This window comes from Sprattus sprattus (assembly GCF_963457725.1).
Source record: "Sprattus sprattus genome assembly, chromosome: 4".
Classification (NCBI taxonomy): domain Eukaryota; kingdom Metazoa; phylum Chordata; class Actinopteri; order Clupeiformes; family Clupeidae; genus Sprattus; species Sprattus sprattus.
In genome coordinates this window covers 12,418,244-12,439,307 of record NC_137923.1, presented here as the reverse complement: position 1 = coordinate 12,439,307, position 21,064 = coordinate 12,418,244, and the positions used below count along the sequence as shown (strand labels likewise).

At 43.1% G+C, this 21,064-nt stretch overlaps 1 protein-coding gene across 1 annotated transcript in view; it reads right to left on the bottom strand.

Moving 5' to 3' along the window:
- The window catches only part of cntnap2b (contactin associated protein 2b), a gene marked incomplete at both ends in the record, with an annotated part of 36,507 nt that extends 15,803 nt beyond the window's left edge, over positions 1-20,704 (bottom strand). The window contains 9 exons of the mRNA XM_080836368.1: positions 74-223; positions 919-1,177; positions 1,509-1,652; positions 2,549-2,733; positions 3,183-3,386; positions 3,835-3,982; positions 5,104-5,297; positions 6,012-6,122; positions 20,617-20,704. Of these exons, the coding sequence (XP_080692494.1) occupies positions 74-223; positions 919-1,177; positions 1,509-1,652; positions 2,549-2,733; positions 3,183-3,386; positions 3,835-3,982; positions 5,104-5,297; positions 6,012-6,122; positions 20,617-20,704 (1,483 nt within the window). The remainder of the gene's footprint in view (positions 1-73; positions 224-918; positions 1,178-1,508; positions 1,653-2,548; positions 2,734-3,182; positions 3,387-3,834; positions 3,983-5,103; positions 5,298-6,011; positions 6,123-20,616) is intronic.
- Between the last annotated feature and the right edge of the window lie 360 nt (positions 20,705-21,064).

The window sequence follows — 21,064 nt, the reverse complement described above, 5'->3', positions numbered from 1 at the left end:
GAGAAGCCTTAAAATAGCATCAGCATCCTAAACATCAAACATCCAATTCTCCTCCACGCATCCCTGAACTCACCTCCAAAGTAGTAGGAGCCTCCTGTCCTGATCATGATAGGTAGGGCAGCCCTTACTGAGGACGTTTCATCGCCGTCGATGGTCAGCATGGCGAAACTCTCCAGAGCCAGGAAGTGGACGCTGTGCCACTGGCCATCATTGAGCCCAGAACCTGCCCACACAAATACAGAGATTCAGCGACAAAGATAACTGTCACCTTGTGGTGTTATTCTGAATTGTTCAGTGCTGGTACAAAGTTCAACATACTGAATAAACTGATAAGTTTCCTTATATGTACATACCAAGTATAACCTGACAATGACAGCAATTAAAAAATAACAGTGACATACTTTTATGTATACACCATTAGGAACTGTCTGCAAAGCGGATTTGACTGACATTTACATTCATGCTTAGTCTAAGAGACCCATTACTTGGACAGGTAATGCTTTCATCTGAAAAATCCTGTTCCTCTACAAACTTCACAGGTAACACTGGATCCTCTCCCACTTCTAGTCCCCTGGCATTAAGATTAGGATTAGATTTCGATAGGGTTATTAAACTGAGAGGCTGGTTTGAAAAACTAGGACATTTGCATAATAAGCATAGTTTGATCTTTGATTCTGGCAGAAATAACTGCCTTACGGTCTGCCTCTCGGTTGCAATTGATTATTAAAGCTTTTCAGCATTACAAATGCAGCACTCGTCTGGTTGTCTGGAGATGTGCGTGTTTGTGTGTCTGTGCGAGTGTGTATGGGTCTGTGTATGGTCTGGTTGTCTACGCATGTGTGTGTGTGTGTATGTGTGTGTATGTGTGTGTGTGGTGTGTGTGTGTGTGTGTGTATGTTTGTGTGTGTGTATCCTCACCTGATGATATACCCACACGTATGCTCTGTTTCTGAGAGACATAGATATGCACGTTGACCTTCCCGTCCACTAGGCTGATCTCCACGCCTCCGTACCCCAGCGTGGAGAACAGCAGCAGGCCACTTGGGTTCCATGTGCGGAACATCAGGCTCACAGACATCGTGTCAGAGTCACTTCGCCCCGGCAGCAGCAGGAAACTGGTGGCATTGAAGAACACAGGGAACGTGCGAGACTCCGCGCAGGAGAACGTCAGGTTGCGCTATAGAATAACAAAGGAACAGACGTGGATGATTGCCAAAAGTGTTGCATAACTTTACTACATCTAAGACTACTCTGTGTATACTTTCTGTAACGCTGTATGCATTTACTATCAGAGTTTATGTAATCATTTCATACAGCCAATGCATCCACCCTCTGCTGCATATCTACTGCATTGTGGTGCAAGTTTACTATCAGGCATTATGTAATCGTTCAATACATCCAAACATAGCACAGTACATTTAATGCATCAGAACAAAATGATCCTGTAGACATCTATACTCATACAGAGAAATGCCATGGTAAATAACTGATTAAACAGAGATTCTTACAAAGCTTGACGTATCCACTTTCTTCCTGTGGATCAGGTTGGTGATGTTGTCGCCGTTGTACACAATGCGTTCCATGCAGCCCACAAAGTTATCTCTGCCTCCGGAGATTGGCTTATTGGAAACAGCCATGCCTCCAAAGCTGATCTAAGAGAGACGAGGGGAGACAGAGAGAGTTAAAGACAGAGGGAGGGAGCGAGGGGAGGGAAAGAGAGAACGAGAAAAAACATAAAGTTCATAGGAGCGATAGAGAGAGTGAGAGAGAAAAATAAGCAAAAGAAAGGCAAGGAGACAGAGACACACACAAAAAGCGACATACGGAATAAGAAGCGGCTTATTTGTGAGTGCCTGGTGGAATTTTTTGAAAGAAGCTTATTTATGTATTCCTTCTTGTGGCCTCTGCCTGAACCAACTCCACAGATAGAGGAGGAGGGCAGAAGGGTAAGCGGCTTGAGGCTAATTTCAAAGGTCCCACAGAACTCTGAGTTCCAATAAACAACTTCTCCGTATTTCAGACATTCAGTTAAAAACATCCAGTGTCCCAGTGGCTGATAAAGAGGAAGTGGATTCATTTGAAATCTGAATATGGCAATATGTCTGCTGTAGAGGGGGGCTGGCAAGATTGCATTTACCTGCATTTCATCAGATGTTATGTGAGCAACCTGAAAATTGAGCAGAAAGCCACTTGAACCTCAAGGGAGAGCATATTATAGCTCATTTCCTTATACTGGATTTGGTGAATCTGATTGAGTAAATGTTTTGTTTGTTAAATATATGCTGCAATAAGTTGCCGTTTTTATTTTCAAAGTGAATTCAGCCTGTTTCTTTCCTTTGGATCATTGTTAGCTTCATCTGTAGCAAATTGGGACCTAATGGAATTGTTCCAGACCACAGTGATGGATGAAATGTGGACAAGTATTGTCCATGTTATAACATGAACATATTATTAACAGCCATTTATTTCACTACCAGACCATGTCTTATTGGAAACTTGGCTATTGGCTATTACCATGTGTCTATATAGATTTGTCTCTGTCACTCACTTCGTAATCTAAGTCGAGGTGATCGAACTCTCCATTTGTGCGGAAGCTGTGTGTGTGCTGGTCCAAGGTGAAATTGATGCTCCGGCGGTAGCGTTCTATCTCCACTCTGTGCCAGTGATCGTCGTCAAGGAGACTACCACTGGACACAGCCGTGTGGCCCTGGATGGAGCCATACTGATTGCTTCCTGGAGTGACAAAAGCATGTGTGAAAAGGTTAAGGATATATGGTCCATCCTGCAGTCCGTCATGGATGTATTTGAATGCCAGCTTTACACTGGTGTGAAGAACAAAATTAATTCAAATCAGAAATGATTCTATTTCTTGAATTGCCTCCAACAATAAAGTATTATCTTTAAAACGAGGACTAAAAAAAATATACCGTGAGATACAGACAGAAACGCAATCAGGAGAGTGTCTCAGTCACAAAAGGATTAGTAGAACAAGCTTATAAAACGAATGTGATATTTATAATAGTATATTACTTTTCACATACTGTGCTTCTTTACTGCTTTTCATACAATGCAGTATTAACTTTACAACAAAGACAAGTCAATGCAAATATAATTGGAGTGATGGATCAACAGCAGAGTAAGCAATTGGAGAGTGAAAGTGTGAGAGAGACTCTGTTTTTTACCCAGGTTGATCTGGAGCCACAGCTTGGCCCTCTTGAGCTCTAGTGAGATGTAGTCCCCCTGCTGCCCCTCTCCATGCAACAGCACCCCGTCCCCTTTGGTCGTCTTAAACTTCAGGGAGATCAGGTCCTTCAGGATGCGCATCTTCTTTGCCCGGAAGCGGTAAGTTATCACTGACTGGCCATCAAAGCTGATCACGTCAGACCCTGCGGGCAAGAGAATGGGGTTTGTCAGTGTGGTGAGGATAAGGTTATCCTAGCAGGAAATGTGGAGCTAAATGGACGAGTATGAGTTAGAGCTGCTCAATCAACTGCACAGTCAGTCTAGTGCTGCTATTACTTTTACTGATGAGTTTGACAATAATAAAACATGTCATAAGGAGTGCAGTGCTGAATCTGTTGTTGAGTGTGTGAGCCTATTACTGTTGGGACGTGGAGTACACAGTGTCACATACAAAAATATAAATGCCTACATTGCACATTTTAAGTCGAATTTAGTCAGGACAGAATGTTTTATTGGACATGGGGGCATCCCCACTGATGTTAAAGAGGGGATCACATTAAGCAATTTTCCTTTCAACAAATCCTAGGATTTATTCCTTTCAACTATCTACCTTTAGTCATGACTTCTACTGCTGTGATTGAGAGCACTTACAGTAAGCACAGCCATAGACCTCGACGCGTAGTCCTATCCGGCCCTCCTCACTCCACTCCAGAGGGATGATGCGAAGATACCGCGCCACGATGGAGTACTGTAGGTCGTGCCTCACCGCCTTCTCTGAGTCCCAGTTTCCAGAAAACGTCTGCAGAAGAGAAAGAAAAATTAACTGTTTAGTAACACAAGCAGCATTTGCAGATTATCTAAGACATGGCTACATGGCACACCTCTGCTTCCTCTTGTTTGTCCAGCACTCTCATAGCTGTCCCATCTCCCAGAGAACACACAGAGAGCAGCATGTGACTGTGCTCCAATTTATCTCAGCTTAAGTCCTTGTATCTGCGTGCGACTGGAATTAATTTATTATCAGAAAACAATTATCCGAGTGAATAATACCCGCACAGTATCTCCGTATTCCTGTACCGAGGCGGTAATTGAATGCACCCTACTGAATAACACAAGATTTAAAAAGAGCAGGTGACATTTTGATAACAATAGTGCATTAATCATTCAATTACATATTTGCATAAAGCTAATGCGCATGGAGTAAGAAAATAAAACCGCTCCACTCTGGAATTCAATACGCTCTCATGCGATGGACTTTCCGTACTAGAAAACCATTTACCATTTCAGGCTGATCTAATATAATGTAATAAAATCAGTAAGATTGCAGTAGATAGGGAAGAAGGGTGTTTCCATGGCTGCACTTAAACATGAATAAAGACCTTAAAGCAGGGATGATTTAGGTCAGAGAGAGGCAATGTTAACATCAGCGCCTGTGCCAGATCAGGGCCAACTCTGGCTCAGTGTCTACCTGGACTGCCTTTGGAAAGATATCTGTTGGTAATACCTTCTGTCGGAACTAAACATGATGAAGAGGCTTTTATGCTGTTCAGCTCTCTTCCCGATAACATCAAAGGTGTTCCAACGGTAGCTTTTGATGTAATGCCCTCTTCCTTTTAAATCATTTATTTTGATTTGATCCTTGTTTGAGAGTTTACCCTATGAAAATGTATGTATATCATGGTGTACATTAGTCCCAGAAGGTTCTCCCTATGTCAGCATCAGCCTTACAAGGATCAGGATGAATTTAAACAGTAGATGGTGAGTTGAACAGTTTAGGGTTGTTTGTGTGACAGTTTAGGGTCGTGTTTGTCAGTTTGGGGCCAGAGTTGTGTCAGCTCAGATCTGGGCAAGATTCATTCCTCAGGAATACCCCATCCTCCTCATCAATCCCTCGGAGGGCTACGCCATGAGCTCTCTCACCCATATGGTGCCGTCCTGCCGGTAAGCCCTCCAGTTGCTCCCAGTGTTGCTGTACAGAAACCTGTACTGCTTCGTCCAATCAGAGCTGCTGTATCGGCCTTGCGTTGCTATGGCAGTGATCTGCTTCCTACCCCGAAGGTCCACCTGGAGCCACTGGTACCGGTCCGAGTCCAGGGGGGACCAGCCCCCGGCTCCTGGTTAGGGGGAGGATACAATTATGAAATCTTTGTAATTAATCTGTGATTATCTTGCAAAGCTCTTAGAGAGTTAAGTACCAAGATAACAACAGACCCTTATATAACTCAGCTGCTATGTGGGTAGAGACAATGCTGTATTTATTCAGTTTATACATTGTAATTTGTTTAATATACTAATCAAAACTCCAAACTCTGTGAGGTTGTTTCTCATTACTCAATATGTCACACTGTACTACACTGTAATTACAATGTAACAAGGACACCATAGCAAAAGGTTCATACATATATTCACTTGAGCTCCTTAATAACCTATCCAGTGTATCCTGAAATATTTGTAGGGTTGTTTGTTCTTCAGTCCTTCTCAGCAAATATTTGTCTCCTAAATTAAAAATGACCCAGTTTTCTAACAGGTTTACAAAACCACTGCAGTCATACCTCATCTCACATGATGTGAACGGAGCTTTAAGAAACCTCAAAACTGTTTTTTAATGTTCTCAGCCAGACAGATCTGTAAATGGAGAGTCTCCATAATAAAGCCACAATACTTAAATAACAGGCCATGGGACATATAAGGGGTAACATTTTCCCTGAACTCTGCTTCACAAGAGTAATAGAACCCTGCTAAGTCCTATGAGGCTGAAGAAAAGAACATTGTTACCACTTGCGGCTGGATTACAGTAGGCCGGGCTGGGGTAGAGGAGACACACTCACCTCCTCTCCTGTTGAGTTTGGCATAGCCAGCCCCATAGTCACCAGCTAGCACAGAGGATCCCAAGAACGCACTGTACGGTAGTGGGGTGGCCAACACCTCGTCACATTTTTCTGCAAACATAGACGGGGACACAGACAGGGACACAGACACAGAGGTTGAGAAGACATGCCGAGAACCACAAAAACATATATGCATAAAAGCTGCTTTAAAATAGACTACCAGGGCACTGGCTGGGAATGTGCACTGTGAAATACTTCACAGAGCTGGCTTTAACAGGAGAACATGTTGGAGGTATTGACATTGCAGCAGCCTTGCAGGGAGTGGTGTAGTGGTCCCTGGAGAAGTGAGTATACTCTTAATTTTGCAATTTTTTTAAGCAGCCCATACAGCACAGGATAAACGCCCTGTTTTGAATAGTGGGTATACGCAATGCTGACTGAAAAATAAGTGGGTATACTCCGTATACCTGTGTATACCCTCGACTACACCACTGCTTGCAGGCTCAGGAGAGGTGACACAAGTCCTTGTAAGGCTGGACATGTTCAGGCCAACGTGACTCCTCTTCTCCAACTTTATAACTGCGGGTACTTGTAGAGCTGAAGGCCCAGTGGAAGACAAGGCTGCAGTCAGACTGCAGACAATGGCAAATGGATGACGCAACTGTCTGAGCAGCACTCATTCTGTGTGAAAAGCCTTGAGGCTTGTTCGAGAAAATGAACTGTAACTCTGGCCTTGGCTAGTTGCTGTCTCATTTCATACTCGAGGAGGTGTTGTCAATCCTTTTGGCTTTTAATGTTTGCGTTTCTTTACCAGGAAGATCAATTGCCCAGACTGGATTCAGATCAGATAATTGAGAATGACAGTGGTAATGATTATACAGCAGTCGAAAAGAAGTAGTTGCATAACATTTAGATTTCAGTATGCTAACTGAATTCTTGGGACATTGTGAGAAAGTATGTTGAAGTTCTTTTTACTTTGCAAAGTCAATTTACATTTAATATGACAAACCACCATTTCAACCGAACTTTTCTGAGGTTTTAATGCGACAATAATAGGCCATCAGATGTTGATCAGTGAACAGTTTGTTGCTCTAAAAAACTTCAGTTACACTCTCATAGATTTGCCCTCAGGACAGTACTATGAAACAGTCTTTTAACATTCATTTAGAATTACATTGTTATTGTTTGTCTAGAACCATTCATTATTTCATTATAACAACAACAATACATTTCACTGATAAGTCATGTACTATATGTCTGATGAACATTCTGCCCAAATTATTTCTCATCACTTTTTGACAGCTGGGTACACGAAAAAAAAGACAGGGAGCAAAAAAAAGAAAACCTGCAAAGGGAGACAGCAGCTCATTGCTGGCAGAGATTACAATGGGTCCATCAAAAGTGTTCCAGCCCACGGGAGCTTTCAAGTCTGGTGGCAGAGCTGGAATGGAGCGCACAGGAGCTGTCTTTGTGTGTGATGGTCTGCTGCACAAGCCAATCAGTCTGCCAGAGATAATACCGTGGGAGTGTGGAAGGAAACTCAGGTTTGGAAAGATTTCCCCCAGACTCTACAGGGTCTTTCATTTACAAAAGTTAACTTACATTTTACATACAGAGTCTCAGAATCAAATCACCAAGTCAGTCACTAAAATCTTTCAATTTAGTTTCATCTAAACTGACAAACACAATCCCACACAACTGTTCAGAGGCGTGCTCACTAACATGAGCAAACACACAGGCACAGACAAACATAGACACGGACACAGACACAGACACACACACAAACACAATCTATTCAGAAAACAAAAACAGACAAATACACAAACAAACACACACACACACACACACACACACACACACACACACACACACACACACACACACACACACACACGTGGACCCTAACCCTACACACATAGAGCATGACCCTAATGTCTAAACCGAGTTTCAGTCTTCATCTCATTGGGCTTTTGTTGTTTCTTTGCAAATGCCTGGTGCCCAGTTACTGTAATGGAGCTGAAAGCCTCTGTTTCTGAGCTCTAGCAGGGCATAGCTAGCCTCCTGGAGAACTGGTTGTGTAAGCTGATGTTTATCCACTGCAGTTTGGGGGCAAACGAGGAGACAGTGCCCAGCAGAGAGAAGCAAGAAGTCATTGAGGCTGCATTGGCCACTACTAACATCATTTCTACAGACCAAGCGATGCTGATCTCCAATGCAGGCCGTCAACTGCCAAACTCAGAAATTATGTTGTGCACCATGGAGGTGAATATTTAACCAAGGTCTTTCTGAGAAAGATTCTATACAAGGAGGGAACGCTCATCACAGCACATGAAATTCTCATGGCGCAAGGGTAATAAAAAATTGATAAAGAATAAGATTTGAAAGTCTGAGTCAGAAACAGTAAACAATACTTGTTTTGGTTTTCCATCAAAATAACAAAAATTAATTCGAATTTCGGACAGTGGAAAGTAATGCTGATTTGACCTTTCAGATAAAAACGCTTTCTTCATTTATGTCTCTGCAGTTGCATTTAATGTTTACAAATGGCATTCAAGTCAGCCCAGCGGTGCACTTAGCTGCAACACCAGAAGACACAGTAGTGCTTCAATGTAAAATTCTCAAAGATTATGAGAAAAAGTAAAACACTTCACAGCAGAACCTCCACCTCAGTCTAGGAAGGTCGCGAGCAGACAGGTAGGGATCTGTTTCAGGTCCTCATTTGTGATTCCTTCTGAATGTGCTTATCCTTCCCTAAGGTGTGTTTGCTTTCCGAGCAGCATAAATGTTTCATTCAGTGGCTCTTTTGCTTTGCTACCAGGGTGTGAACGGCTAAGAACTTTGAGATACTGCATGTGTGCAGCTCTTACTCAATTTATTTGTTACGAATAAGACAAAAGCCATCCATCAGGTCTTGTGTTCTGCACTGCATGTTCAACACGGTCTGATATCTTACCCCTTTGAAAAGGTTCACGTCTTATTGATATGACAGAAAGAGAAATAACAATTAAAGCATTATATTGAAAATGGCTTGCAATGAGTTGGCCTTCCTAAAGATTGTTAACTTCAAGCTTCACCCTTTAGATGTCAGTGCATTTTAGGTATTCTTAACACATGTGGACTAAAGGGATTTTGAAGTTAAAGATCTGCAGGGACGGATATCCTGATAACCTGATCCTGACAATTGTCAAGGGGTGACAAGTGTCTGGTCTGAGGCCTTTCAAAGTTGTGGTTGATAGTAACAGAAGTACGTTTGAACAGGAAGCTGATAATTTGCAGATTGCTTAGGAACACCTTGAAATGAATGGTCTCATGAAAGATGCGCTTAGATCTGTCCTGAAACAGAACGAGAACATCTTCAGTGTGTTAAAGAAAAGGGACAAAGAGAAGATCCTGAGGTATGTGATGAGATCGTTCCAGATTTACACATTTGATCCAATTAAAAAATGATCCAAAAAGAGGATGCACCATTTGAATCAGATGAGGTGGTGCCTCGTTGGCCCTGATGGGGCTTAGGGAAGGGAAAATAACTTTCACGTAGTTATTAAGGATGCTGCTCCCCTGGGTATTTAAGCAGGGAAAGTGACTGGTGTGGTGAAATCTTTTGTTCTTGTCAATATATACTATGCAAATTAACAAAAGTTTGCAGGTTTTAGTGTTAGCATTTAACACTTCCTGGTCCCAAAGAATTTTGTGGGGGGTTTTTGGGGGCGCCAACTATGGCTGAACTAAAACTATAGTTAATGCACTATTCTCATGGAATTAGATCAATGGTTTGAGTATTATTGGTCCAACGTACTGTCATGCCCATTTCATAGCATTAGGGAACATGATAGTCAGTGGAAATGGTCAAAAGAACGGTTGACTCCCTCACTCGTTGGCACTGGGGAACCTCCAGTCACTAGTACAGCATACTTTCTATGATCCCCTGTCGGTGTTCCTCTATGTTGCAGCTGTGGAAACTATTTTTATTTTGCAAGGAGGAAACATGTATTGGGCAGCAACTAAAGGTTATATGGCCAGGGGCCTCTGAAGTGAAGGAATGGAATTGCATCAAGTGTAAAGCAGAGTAGAAATTGAATTGCATGGTTGAGGTCATCTGTAATTATGGCATGAAAAGATATTGAGTTGGTCAGAAAGCTAGGAAGGAAAAGCAAGGTCAAAATGACAGTTTGAAATAGAAAGGCTGATTCAAGAAAAGCGGCGACTGAAGAAGCAATCTTTTGTGCCTATTATTAAAGATATAGTTCTTGCTCATCTCAGTGTGAGGCCTTGTGTTACGGCCCTACTGATCAGGCCAGGGGCTCCGCCCCTTTATTGGTTACGGCTGTGCTTTATTCATCCTGCAGGTGTGAGTGCTGAACCAAATGGGCTGGCCTATAAGAGGCTGGTGTTTGCTATGGACGCTCTCTGCGCTCTGCTCTGGGTTTCTGGGTTGCCGTTCCAAGGGTGGATTGTTCCAGTGGTGAGAGCCTGGTGTAGACGTCCAACCAAGGAACTCCTCCGGGAACACTTCCTCCGTCCTCGTCGCGTTTATACACTTTTGTTTGTTACTTGTTTGTTTACCCCTAGACATATTGAACGACACTTTCATTTTAATACATATACTGATTGTTTATATTATGTAAATAAAACCCTTTTAATTATAACTACGGTGTGGTCGACCCATTCAATGTCAGGTCTGCCTTGAGCCAGGCAGGCGTGACACCTTGTCTTGAAGAGTTTTCTACTACATAGTCTGACGGGACGTCCCATGCTGGTATTTGGAATGGCGTTGAACCCGCTGTAGTTAGAAAATGATGAATCTTCCTTGATATGAAATGCCAGTATACTGCTCTCTCTTGTCGTCTCAGCCTTGCCTGCCGATGGTCAACCTCCACCTCTAGTTGACCCGGGCTCGTGCATCCTCATTAAGGAGAAAACAAGTTTTGTTGGCCGCTCCCACGGATGTCAGAATACAGTTAAGAGCTGTTGGCATCTAAACAGCAGCAAGAAATATTTGACATGTATGTTATTATTATTATCATTATTATTATTTATTCAGCCTGATCGCATTCATGCCAAGTTCTGTTTTTCCTTGATGAGGGCCCCCAGCATGTGACAATAGACAACACATACTCTGATGAACATAATTTGAATGAAACCTTCAGTGTGTAATGACAACTAACAGTCTGTACGTCACTCTGACAGTGGTCATGACTCACCATCGAGACGTGTGACTCTCTAAAGCATTAGGTGCTCATTGCCCATCTGTATTTGGGGATCACAGCACAAGAGATCCAGCATAAGAGAGCTTGAGTTAGTGTGCCTTCATGACGTAGTCAGTGTAGCAGCGTGTCTGGTAAAGGTAAAGGTCAGGTGTTAAGCAGACACTTTTTTCCCCCAAAACATCCCTGCACTGATTGGTAGTTAAACCCAGGTTGACTCAATGGAAGAGAGCCAAGTTAACCACTATACTACAAACTCTTTAGCAGGGGATTATACTAGAACAGAACAAACAGTGTGGCTCTTTTCATCAAAACATGCTTTCCAGAGAGAAACCCTCCATCAGAACCAGACCACATTTAAGAACCAGACCCCTATCAGAACCAGAACCTTCTTAACTAGACCCCATCAGAGCCACCAGAACTAGGCTACATCTGGGCCAGTTCTGTTCCAATGCTAGCTACTTTCTGGGTCCTATTTGCCCCCGCTATGCAATTAAAGGCTGGAGAGGCAAACACACGAAGAGGGAAGCCTAGATAAATAACCAGTTTCAGGTCAGAGAAGATCTGCAGAAACTGTGAATCAGCTCTCAAACCCCCTCACCAGTCTCTGAATTCGTAATTGCGGTAACGACAAACACGGGAAAATGTTTAAAATGTGCATTGTGCACACAACTCCCAGCACAGCCTCCTCCCACGCACTCCAGTGCATTGGTGCGCGAAATCTGATTAACTGTCTTTTCCCATCATAAACTTTTTCATAAGCTCTAAGTAGATTACACTGAACATGTCTTCCATTCGGCCAGCAAAGGTCAGACTCATAAATCAGTCCCCCTTCCAAGGATGCATAATTATGCAGCCGGGCTTCATATTCTTTAAAATATCGATCAATTTGCAAACGTGCTCAAGGCCTCTGTCTCAGCTTGCAGCCTTGAGTCAGATAGGTTTTTCATTTGTATTAATGTAGGTATAACTAGGAGAACACAGCTCTGACAAAACAACACCTTTTTGAGTAGCCTATTAGTGACTGTGCCCAAGCTCATCCGAGAAATCAGGACCTCTTCCTGTACTGTTAGCATAATAACTAACATGAAGTGTTCAAATGTATGTATAGATACAGTTTGGCTAGATTCCTTCCTGCTCTGCCTCCTTTTACTTTCAGCATAAAGAAGAACACATTCTTATTAAAATGCTAAGTCAGTGCTTAAAAAAGAACAAAGTAAAAGTTTGACCTCGCTCTATCAGCCAATTTTTTGTGAAAAACACTTCTGGATATTTGGTAGGGAAGAAACCTCACTGCTTTTAACTTCACTCACTGTGTAGCCCCAAAACGTATCACTGTTGAATGACAGCTAAAGCTTAGGTTTAATTTATGACTGAATTAAATAGCCAACTTTTAAACGAATATAGAAAAGGGATTAAGCTTGTGAGTATGTGTGTGTGTGTGTGTGTGTGCGCGTGTGCATGTGTTTGTGTGATCACCAGTGGTGCATGCATGTTTAAGAGAGAGTTAGAGAGACAGAGAGAGGGAAAGACATCAAGAGACAGACAAAGAGGAAGAGAAAGGGAAAGAGTTTTCAGACAGTCTCTGGGGTCTGAGATTCAGCATTCAGCATTCTGGCTTCAGACCACCCACACACACACAAACCTCTGTCTCCCCCCACACACATAATACACACACTCTCTCTCTCTCTCTCTCTCTCTCTCACACACACACACACGCACACACAAACGCACACAACCACATAAACATGCACACAAACACAAAACAAAAACAAGCTCTCGATCTTCCTGCTTTTCACCAAATCGGTAAAAGTGAAAAAAAAAAGTGACACTTCAGATGGTATGCTTTTCAAGAGCATCAATCAAACAGAAAACTAGAATGGCACTCAGTAGAGCACATATCTATAACAAGGGCAAATGTTGTATTCTACAATGATAGCGAAAGCAAAACAAAATGTGTGCAGGCGCCCCAGTATCTTGCAATATTAGCGAAAGTGGAACTAGGTCTGGGCAGGCACCCCATGAGCCAGATTGCCCCCTCTTGTGAGTTATTTCACCCTCAATCATATTGGCAGACTTTCACATCCATTCTTATTCTCTCTCTGAGTCTCACTGATCTGTGATAGTCTACCCCTCTGCCACTGCTGTGACTGTCCATCAGCATGTCTGAGTGAACAGAATGAACGGGTGAGGTATTGAAGTTCAAAATCCCTTGAAGTGGCGAGACACCAAGCGTCAAATTAAAACATGGCCCATCTCAAACCCATCCACTGCTCTCAGAGTCCAACCTCTTTAAAGGTGCAGGGACAACCCATGTGGGTTCGATCCACTACAGGTCCACTGTGGTCTTCAACAGTAGGACACTCCTTCTACTCAAGTGACAACATGGGTATGAAGAAAAAGAACAACTATATTGTGAGTGACTACCTGAAAAGGGTACTTGACACTTTTGGGTCTTTCAACCATCCTTTGCCAGTGCAGTGCTACAAAGGTCGTAGAGAAAAAAAAGATGAGAGGAGTCAAGCAGTGAGCAGCACAGATTAAAAGTTTCCCGAACGCAGGTTGAGAAGGAAGAGAAAGAAGCCAGTGGCTGCTCCACCGAGAGAAAGAGTGAGCTTCTCTTTACCTCTCACTGGGCCACACATGGTTTGCGGATGAATGATTGACGTGTAAATGGAGGGGTGTCTTGCCTGTCCAATTTGCTGAGACTGGTGATGCTCTCGGGCACGAGAGGGAAAAAATAAAGGTAAATTTAGAAGGGCAATATAGTTCACACAGAGTATAGGCACTCTTTGTACCTAATTATCTTGTTCATGAATATTACATTATAAATGGCATCCTGGGCCTGCTGTAATTAAGGCTTCATTAATGAGGTCTCTTTCTGTAAAAAGATCAAATTGAATCAGCATGACTCTGAAAATGTTGAAATGCAAAGATTTTTGTCCCTTTACGTTTTACAATGATAAAACATAAATTATAAACAATTCTTTAATTTCATTACATCTGGGCCTCGGCTGTATTTGCACTGCTGCTGAAGCTGTTATTAGTTATAGTAACAGGCTTAAATTATATTTGCAATCATGCATCAGTCAGAGACTAACAATGCCTTGGGAAGGTTAACATGACCATTCTTGGCTAATGTGTACTCGTCAGTGGCACCTGTTTACCGTTGATGCCAAGCGGGAAAAGTGTTCCTCATCAGCAATATAAAAATAGATAATGAAATGCATCACACACATGCACGCACGCATGCACACACACGCGCACACACACACACACACACACACACACACACACACACACACACACACACACACACACACACACACACACAAACACACACACACACACACACACACACACACACACAGACACACACACACACACACACACACACACACACACATAAACACACACACACACATAAACACACTGCCTTTGGGATAACAACAGTCTTGACATGGAGCCAGCAGAGGCTAAATGAGAATGTTGATGGTTCTATTTACCATCTTTCCTTTGCTCTGCAAAGATGAATTATTTCACACAGAAAAGGGTCCAAGTATCATCAAATGATCCCGTTTTAATCCTGGCAAACCCTTAATGCTGAGGGGGCACTAAAAATGTATGTTTCATGCTTTATCACACACACACACACACACACACACACACACACACACACACACACACACACACACACACACACACACACACACACACACACATATACACTCATTCCTTTTCTTCTATTCTCCATCAACATACATTTGTCTTTGAAATGCCGAGCACAGCTTCCTCAGCCAATGCTATTTCTGTTTGCATACAATGGCTACATTCAGCCGAGGTCGTTTAGCTGTGATCTTAAGTGTTGTGTACACTTGCCAATAAAAGAACATTATCTCTATCGGATGTGATACCGCCGGATGGCCCCTTCCAGTAGCTGGACCGATTCCACTGTTAGCTGTTTGTTTATTGTTACAATTTCCTGTTAGGTAGATTCACTCCAAGTCTAGTTGCAGCATGTGAGCTGAAGCACACTGTCCCAGAGGGGTACGTTAGCGCCTGAGTGCTACAGTCTCAGATGCATTATTGGCTCCTGCAATGAAGCTAAGCGTCTGTGCTATGGGAGTGTCTATGCCATGATCAGAGGATATGATGTGCGGCTTTTCAGCCCCTGCAAGATAGGCTGGTTGCTGTTTTGTAAGCTTAGTTAAGCATTCAGCAAGACTCAGAGAGTAATTCAGAAACACCCAGGAGAGTGTTGTTACGCCTAGTTACCCTATGGGGCGAACAACACTCCACCACTGACCTAGATCAACCACAGGAAACACCTTTAAAACAACCACATCCATGGGATTTATTAACATAAAGACAACAAAAAAAAATCCCAAGGCTGAGAGGCAGCAAGACCAGCAGGATTATGTAGATTTTAAGGCAAAAAAGAAGCTCTTAAATGTTTCATGTGAAACCCTGCAGCTCTCAATCACGTCTAAAGAAATTGCATACGACTCTTACAAACACGCAACAAACAACTAATTCATTAACTAATTAGCCTCCTTTGGGAGAAGGAGAGACAGGGGCAGTAAAGTACTGCTAAGGTGGCTAATTGATCATGTAGGTTACCAGTTACTTTTCTCGGATGTTGCTCAGATGTTCCTGATACGTTTCTCAGCATTTGCCCTGGGCTTGGGTATCTGTGTCACGGCGCTTTCACTTGAGACCTCCTGTCCCAGCCATTGGGGGCACCACTGCGGCTGTCTACAGCGGTTACACTAAAAGCAGTATTAGGTCAGGCTGCAGCAGAAAAATGCACAAGTGCGTTATATCAGACTTGGCGGCAGACGGTTTCCACAAGGACGACACACTCTCTCTCTCGCACACACACAGTGTAGCACTGCCAGAGAGTGCAATATTTTCCGTAAACCTTACCAGAACCAACGAATGATGATCAGCTGACTCTGGACCAGTTTATTCCTTAAATGTTTTGTTGGGATACAGCCATTGTTGAATGGTAAAGACTTTCATTTTCAGATTTACAATCAGATACCGTCTGGGCAACAAATCACCTTGAGGGTGGTGGTGGCTATGGTTACCTGCCATGGTAACCTATGATGCTAATTGATTAATGAACTTAACACTTGCAGCACCTTCCTGCCTCCCACGCTCCTCTCACGCCCCATTCTAAAATCTCATTTGCCCTCGAGTATCAACCTGCACTATAACTCATGATACTCTCTTATTGATTAGCAGCACATTTGACTTTCTCTCTGCCTTTGATGAACTTCCTTGAAGACATTGAGAGCACAGCTCAGGCCTCTCACACTGAACGCTATGCTGAAATCTCATTAGCAATATCCGCATAACCTCACTCTCTCTCTTTCTCTCTCTTCCTGTTCTCCGCAGCACAACCCAGAGGTCTAGGCCTGCCGTAATCAATAGCACAGTGGAGCTTTTCCGCCCTCGGAAAAGGATGATGTTTACAGTAGTTGCCACAAAAAACCTGGGCTGTCACATTGTATGTCTGACAGTTCACAGCAGGTCATAGCACTGGTATGCTGCAGAGAGCGTCCCACTGCCCAAGTAGGTTAATATCAGTTACACGTGTAAGTGTGCTTCCACTGCCTGAATAGCGGTACAAGAGCTTCATATACTGTATATAGTTTGTTTCCTGCAATGCTGTCTACAATGGATGTACAACAGCACCACATAACACGTGTGTCAGCGATCCACCATGGGAGGAGTCAGGCTTATGTGGTAACTTGCCTCTCAAGCCTAACATAATAATGTAGGTGTTAAGAGGCAATAAAACTTCTAATGTGAGCTTTATTACTTCATCCAGGCTGACCTGGCCCAGCAGCTGTTGCCTGTCAGCACGGGTGATTACCTTTGTTGTGTAAGCTGCCAATTATAGGCCTGAAACCAGCACAAACCTCGTCTTGCGTTAATGAGCGGACAGGAGTCTTTGACCGGCACCTCTCTGCGGGTGCCCTCCTCCCTTCCTCCTCTTTTGTTCACGCCACAAAAAAAGAGAGAATGAGGGCCACAACTGACTCAGTGGTGAGTGTGTGAGTGTGTGAGTTTGACGTGTGTGTGGAGTGTGCCTCCCATGGATGATATGTGACTAACATATGACATGGTCAATCAAAGACTGTAGGAGAGGGCCAGTCGGGTATAGGGAAATGGAGAGAGAAAGAGAGAGGGAGGGTTAAGCATCGGGAGAGAGAACGCAAGACAGGGTTAAGATAGTGAAAGGGGGAGAGATATCTGGAGAGAGAAGGTAAAAGTCAAAATGACAGAGACAGACACACAGAGAGCGACAGAAAGAACAAGTGGCAGGAAACAAGACCGACAGAATGCAGACTGCGGGGGGTTTCCTTGTTGTTTGCATGTGCGAGAGCTAGTGAATCAGTGAATAGTGAATCAGGGGAGCCTGCTGAGGGTCTATGCACAGAGCTGAGAGGGAGAGTAACAGAGAGCTTGATGTTTGCTGTGTTAGTCACCCCGGGGCCAAAGAGAAAATAAAGCATTTCTTATTGCCCCAGACGAAAATCTCACACTCTTCTTTGTTTCTTTCTTTTACTCTCTTATATTCCTTCCCTTTCTTCTCGTTTTCAACGCTCCTTGTGTCTTTGTTCCCTCTCTTTAATGAGAAATAGTCCATGTCTGTATATTTAAGTAAAATCACTATAGAGTTGTAATAACCTTATGAATAACAGCTGAGACTACAGCATTGCTATGTGATATAAGGGATCTCTATGGTGGGAGCTCCACCAATGAGGACAGGTAATTTGCCTTTGGATCGCTTCTAAGGCTTGCAGAGGTAATCCATTGTGCGTTTCCCTCAGTTCTGTGAGCAGCCCTTCAGTAGTCTTTGTTCAGAGGTGTCCATCATCAGCAGACGGACAAGGGGAGGGGCCCAGAGGGGCCTGGCTGGGGGGGCCTTACAATAACCTCCGGCATCATATTGGCTGACAAACGTTCACTGGCAGGTGCCCCGAATCCCAATGAGTGGGGGAGGGGGTCATTAGCATAACAAAAAAAACCTGAGGAAGAAGCAGAAAAAACAGCAGAGCTCAAGGCTGAAGACAGAGCTGGATGAGTCAGCCAGGAAGCTGGTGAGACTTCAGCTCACAGTTCTAACAAATCAGCGTGGGAGTCTGGGATTACTGTAACGTATAAGGGTATTATGCAATGCTGCTGTGTATCCTGGGATTACTGTAATATATAAGGGTAATATGCACTGCTGCTGCGTATCCTGGGATTACTGTAATATATGAGGGTATTATGCACTGCTGCTGCGTATCCTGGGATAACTGTAACGTAAAAGTGTGTAATGCACTGATGCTGTGTATCCTGGTAGTGGGCTTTAAGTGGAATGAAAAATAATGCAAGCTGGTACTGCAGTAGGATAAAAAAAAAAACAGTTTGATAACTTAATCTTTTGTAATGAGCATAGTTTGGAATTAGGAGAGGGAGATACTCATTTTGAGAGAGGGAGAGGGAGAGGGAGAAAGAGAGAGAAGAGAGAGAGAGAGAGAGAGAGAGAGAGAGAGAGAGAGAGAGAGAGAGAGAGAGAGAGAGAGAGAGGGAGACCTGGACTCTCTGAGGTAATTCCACCTCCTGCCTGACACAAGTTGTTTTGTTACATGTTTGCTCAAGAAAATTAAAACCCTTTATTTGCTAAACATTTCCCTAAAGAGTGTTTGTATGAGAGTTCGGTGGAAGCAAACCAATTGAATTAATGAGGTGGATTTTTTTTGGGTCTTGCAATTGCGAAGAAGGAATTGGGTTATTAAACTCTCTGGATATCTTTTCCCATTTGTCAAGTGTGCACAGTTAATTGGAAAGTTTTAGGTTATTATAAAAAATCCAATAATTTTCTTCTGTCAAAGAGAACAAAAAAACCCATCCAAACTAAATGTATCTATGATTCATAAACCTCATACAAGCACCGAGTCTACAGTCAATCAACACCTACCACCCAGTGTGACTTAAACCTACCTCTGTAAGCAGAAACGTCATCGGACCAACACATGATTCTTTTTTTTTTTTTTAAAGGATTGTGACAGATTCCTCTGAGCGTTGTTCTCTGATGCTTTTGTTTCACACACACATCCCAGATATCAGCTCAGTTAACTCTGAAGTAGATCTGACCCCAATCCACCCCAGCTTTGGGCCAAATATGGGCCTGATCACATCCATTGGACCATCAGTCAGGAAGAGGGAGAGAGAGGGGGGGAGGAGAGAGAGAGAGACAGGGAGACTGTGATGGGGAGAGAGAGAGAGAGAGAGAGAGAGAAAGAGAGAAGGGGGGAAGAAAGAGGCCCAGTCCACTCAAAATATAAGTTAGTGCAGTGAAAAGTGTTTCCAAAGTGCACACTCAGCTTCCATATGAAGGTGACTCTGCGAGACAAGTGAAAGCAGCTAAGCGGTAAAAATCACTCTGTATCACAGGGACTGACTCAATTATCAACCAGGAATTCATTTTCAAATTCAGCTAAAGTTGGGGTCATCAGAATGACAAATGTGTGCGTTCATAGCCCATTAAAGCACAGCCTTGCTTTGGAAGAACAGCTTAAATTCCTGATTGAAATGATGATTTTAGGTACATGACTAATGCATGTGTCTTCATAAACAGAGATGATAGCTTATAGACAGACAGCATAACTACCTAGCCTTATATTCTCAGCTACATAAACATCCACAACCTTGTGCTTCTTTAGCAGTTAAGCATACATGAAGGGCGTTCCATGGTAAAACTACCTGAATATAACCAGGTATAATCACTTGGTTTTCCTGAGTTTGGAAAGGGATTTGTTATGTAGACATTTGTGTATTTTCATTATTTCAGCTTCCTCTGATTATCAAATCTTTTATAAGTAAACAAAAATTTGACACATTAACAAAATCAATTTTAGGACATAACTGAACTGAATTGCTCAACCAGCGTATACAATCCATGCAAGGGAATACACAACACGACCAAAGATTACCTATCATGGCACAATACAAATAGCGACTATGAACATCACTTTGAAAGGAAAGTGAGTCCACAGTTATACTGCTTAACGCACATCACAATCACAAACAACATCTACACCCTCAAAAAGCTCCCGGCAAAGAGCAATGGATTCCACGTGATATTTTGAAATTTTCATTCACAGGTAAGGCGATTAAATAATTAGGAATGCAGTGAAAACAGTGAATTGTCGTATTTGCTACAGCAAGCAGTTCATTTCAAATCACGTAAAACACAAATATGAAATATATGGAGAGAGAGAGAAAGAGAAACGCTCACACAACGGGTTGATGTTAGCGCACAACAACATCCCGCAATGCCCTGTCACCGTGGAGGGCTACAAAGCACCAACGGTAATTTCCTCTACGCGACAGCGTGTACTTACGGGATGCTGAGCGCACTGAGCTGAGGCTTCCGAGGACACCAAGCATCCACAGCAATAACGTTACCCCGGACCTGGGGAAACGCCGCATCTTCTCTTTCAAAGCGCCGTCAACAAAAGCGATCGTGGATATTTTCTCTTCCATTGTGCGTCTGGTAGTCTATCACACCCCTCCCTTCGTGGAGGGAACCCACAAGACGGTAGCACAGTTACGGTTATATGAGCAGCAGTACGAGGGCTGCTACCAAGCAAATGCTCTTCGAGCTGGTGCGCAATTCAACCACTTTCCTTATATCACCCAGCAATAACAGACCTTTCCTGACAAAGAGAGCCGCATTGTTTTTCCAAATATGTATTCCGTTTACATTTTTTAAAATTGTATTGGTCCGTTTCCTCTAAGTGCATTGTTAGAGTGCTAATATCCAATTTGAAACAAGGCCTCCGGAAGGGT